The sequence below is a fragment of the Morus notabilis genome, unplaced genomic scaffold, assembly GCF_000414095.1.
Source record: "Morus notabilis unplaced genomic scaffold, ASM41409v2 Scaffold837, whole genome shotgun sequence".
Taxonomy (NCBI): Eukaryota; Viridiplantae; Streptophyta; class Magnoliopsida; order Rosales; family Moraceae; genus Morus; species Morus notabilis.
The window spans coordinates 44055-47925 of NW_010362771.1; the positions used below are offsets into that span (position 1 = coordinate 44055).

The 3871-nt window shown below is 36.4% G+C and overlaps 1 protein-coding gene across 1 annotated transcript; it reads right to left on the reverse strand.

Moving 5' to 3' along the window:
- Positions 1-1043: 1043 nt before the first annotated feature.
- LOC21393368 (oil body-associated protein 1A) lies at positions 1044-3642 on the reverse strand. The gene is made up of 3 exons (XM_010102805.2): positions 3172-3642; positions 1935-2338; positions 1044-1413 (listed from the first exon to the last, which is right to left on the reverse strand). Exons 1-3 carry the CDS (start codon positions 3294-3296, stop codon positions 1226-1228), a joined length of 717 nt encoding a protein of 238 aa, XP_010101107.1. The 5' UTR covers positions 3297-3642; the 3' UTR covers positions 1044-1225.
- Between the last annotated feature and the right edge of the window lie 229 nt (positions 3643-3871).

A 3871-nucleotide genomic window follows, 5' to 3' on the forward strand; every position in this document is an offset into this window, starting at 1 on the left:
TTCTGAGAGCTTTTAACTGTAACAAAAAAAATTAGACGTGACATCTTTTGAGAACTTTTAACTGTAAAAATTTAGAACTAAAAACTTGAATTGGTAAAATGAACGAGACTTTACTTTTCGTGTAAAACTCAAAAAAATACCTTTAAGAGTGTTTGGTCTTTGGGCAGAATGGAATTAAAGTGAGGTTGCGTGTTTAATTCCATATTATATAAAAAAAAATTTTAAAAAAAAGAATAAAACTTCGTAACTTTCGGTCATTGTACCTGGTGTACGAATGTTTAAGGATGCAACATAGACAAATATCCAAGTATTTCTCCTCTTATATATATATGTGCAAAGATCAATGATAGTACTCTGACTAATATGCCTAAATATTATTAGGTTTTCAACGATTTTGAAAGGAAACAAATACCCTTGTGATTTTCAAATACCCCTCCCCTTAACGTGGCGTAGTCTGCATAAAATTTATATAAATACCCCTCCCCTTAATAGTCCGAATAAAATTTATATTTGATTAACATCCTTTTTAATTAAATAACTAATTAGTAAAAAAAAAAAAATAAAAGAATAAAAATGGAAGGCCATGCCCCGTTCAGCAATTTTTTTTTTAAATGTCCTACTCATCAAAGTCCTTCATCTGCGGATTTTTTTTATTATTATTGTCCTACTCATCAAAATCCTTCATCTGCGGAAGGAAACTAATCAGTACTAGTCGATTTGTCATGTGATAAAAAACTTATCATATTTATACACGTTGTATTGATGTAATAAAATGCAAGATAATCCACTATTTCATGTAGTCACTTGGTAGGTCACCAAACAAAACGACATACCTTTGAATATCCAAGCGCGCACACACACATATATATAATATTTAAACAGCACAATATATAGATATATATACAATTATATATATTGTACCACACTTAATTGTCATAGGTATACAGTACAACCATATATAAAACATGCAATACCTTTTTTTTTTTTTTTTTTTTGGCTGAATATAACATATAATACAATCATCATACATATCTAGAAATTATACTAATTACCAGCATATTAAACCCAAGGACAAGTCCAAAATACACAAAAACGAACGTCATCGGCACATGTCATCAAAGTAATATGACATACATACATTTGTAATAAGTGTGTACATATTATGTATACATATATAAATATATATGTATGTATATAAAATATATCAGAGAGGAGAGGGGTCGTCTCAAACAAAGCCCCTTGTGGCAGATTCGGCAGCCATTGGCTTCCTAGTGACAACAACCTCCCTAAGCTCCGTTTTCTGTCCATTTCTTTCTCCATTTGCCTTGGGATGAATTCCAAGGTCAGGCCCTTTCATATATGCTCTCTTCTCTCTCTCCTCCTCAAACTTCACCCCAAAACGCTTCTCAGCATCTGCAATATTAGCATCCCCACATCATATTATGATCTTAAAATTACTATATCTAATAAAAAATTATGTGTTTCCGTTCCTCAAAAAATAATGTGTACCATAACGCTTAAAAAAAAGAGAGAGAAACACTAGCTTTTACCCCTAAAAATTGGATAAGATTAGTACGTTAAGTGACAAAATGGATAAAATATTTTTATTTTATTTTTAAAATCCCTTTTTCAATCGCTTTAAAACAAAAAATTCAGCAACTTTTTTCAGAATAAAAAGAAGAAAAAAACTAAAGATTTAACATCCAGATATTGGCGCAAGGGATTAAGCATATCCAAGAAAAAGTAATAATCAGTTATGGAATTTCTATGACATACGTATATGTTCACCGCTTCCAAAGTGGTCATCCAGATGTAAAATGTAAGAAAAACAAATAAAGTAAGGACACCAAGTGAATAATAACGAGCACAAAAGTCAAATTAGTGATAAATTAAGAAAACTAGTGATTAGTTTGTAAAATGTTTTAATTTGTTACCCTTGCCGAGGTGATCATAGAGCTGGCCATTCCTAGTGAAGCTCATCATGAGCTGCGGGAGCCCAAGCGGGAGGGCGTCGCCGCGGTCGACCTGCCAGAAATGGAAGGTCTTGCCGTACGTCTTGACGATCTTCTCCATGTCCTGGCGCTCGATGGGGCCGGGGATCCTCGGCATGAAGAGGATGCCGCTCTTAACCTCGTATTCGTGGGAGTGCCACAGAGGCATCTCCGACTCCGGCAGCGTCAAGAACAGCCGCTCCGACACGAGGTACTCGATGCCAATGAGGCGGGCGTCAGCGTCGGGGCTGTCGTAGATCAGGCACTGCCGCATGTCCTCGTTCTGGTGCGCGCAGAAGTGGTGCGCCTCCACTTGCCGCGTCATGTCATTGGCGTAGAAGTGGAAACTAAAACACAACCGTACAACTTCAGATATAAAAAAGAAAAGAGGTACAACAGTCAAGACAAAAAAGGGTTGGAGCGAATTTGCACACAAGAAAGATAAATTTTCTAAGCAAATCCTCAGAAAATGTTATATCTATTAGAGTTAAAAACTCTTAAAAAAATGTCACACAAAACGAACAAGACCCTAGTAAAATGAAATATAGGTGATCGAGTAGTTAATTTCGTAAAAAGAATTATGTTATTGCAAATTATAATTTATGAAAGAAAATAACTGCCATAAGGAGGAGAATATATTAGTACATCCCACTTATAAGTTCATTTTGACATATAGCAATTCCGTCCCACGTACAAAATTTAAGTGTTGTTTTAATTAAATATGTCCTCCTTTTTTTGTTTATCATACCTCCCTCGCACCTCGAATGGACCTGTCCACCTTAGAAAGTTCTCCGCTCAAGTCAGGGAAAGTCGCTAAATTTCACACTAGGAAGCACGGCCTCAGGCCCAATAGATTTCTTTTTTTGGTAGGGAAAAAAAAAAACCCAAAAGATTTGTAGAATATATGTTGTCTAACAATATTAATAAGATCGAGTGGCAAACGGAATAATTGCGAGTACGTACTAGATTAATCAAGCGAAAGTTTACAACTATAACCATAAGGTGTATATGTTGGTTGACTGTTTATGGAGTGACAACAAGAATCAAAATCATGCAAAAAAGTACAGAAAGCCCAGAAAATTAACATGGTCAAACAGATACACATGTTGTATAGTAACAAGCAAACTATACATATATATGTATAAATATATATATTGAGGGGAAAGTACGTAGTACATACGCGCAGAGGTGCTGGTGGATCTTGTTGATGGGGCCAAAACCTTGGATGGCGGCGGTCGCCGTCTCGAGGAGGGCGGTGCCGGTCTGCGTCGGCTCACCGGCGACTTCTGGGGCTTTAGTTGCCATCTTTTGTGAAAACGAATTAGAAGGCAGACTTTGGTAGCTTTGGTGATCCTAGGCTTATATAGACGGAGTGTCCAAATTGTGGGTATAAGAACAAAGTCGAGGCAAAAACTTGTTGCAATTTGCATGCACCGTTACGCGTGTTGAAAGCCTGGTTAAAAGTCACCACTTGCTACACGTTGCAATGAAACGTGGCTTCTATTTAGGAACCATCTCCCTGCAGATCATGATGAGCGCTGCAAATTTTTTTTTTTTTTTTTTTTTCTATATTTTCAGTCTAATAAATAAAACTGATGGTTTGGCGAGAGAAGCCGCTCCATTGCTTGTGGTGGAATTTTTAAGAATGTTAAAAGGGGTTTGTTTGTGGTTGTTTTAGTGTCTTTCTTAGAGATGATTTTTCTTTTAAAACTGAAATGTGGGTGGTAATTAATGCCATCCCTATTGCACTTGAAAATAGTTGGTGTTGTGAGATATAACATAGACCCAATAAATAAGATTCCACAGTCATTAAGAAGCCCAGTAAAGACCACAAGCATTTCAGCCCTAACGCCACGTCATCAATCCGGCAGCAGGGTGTC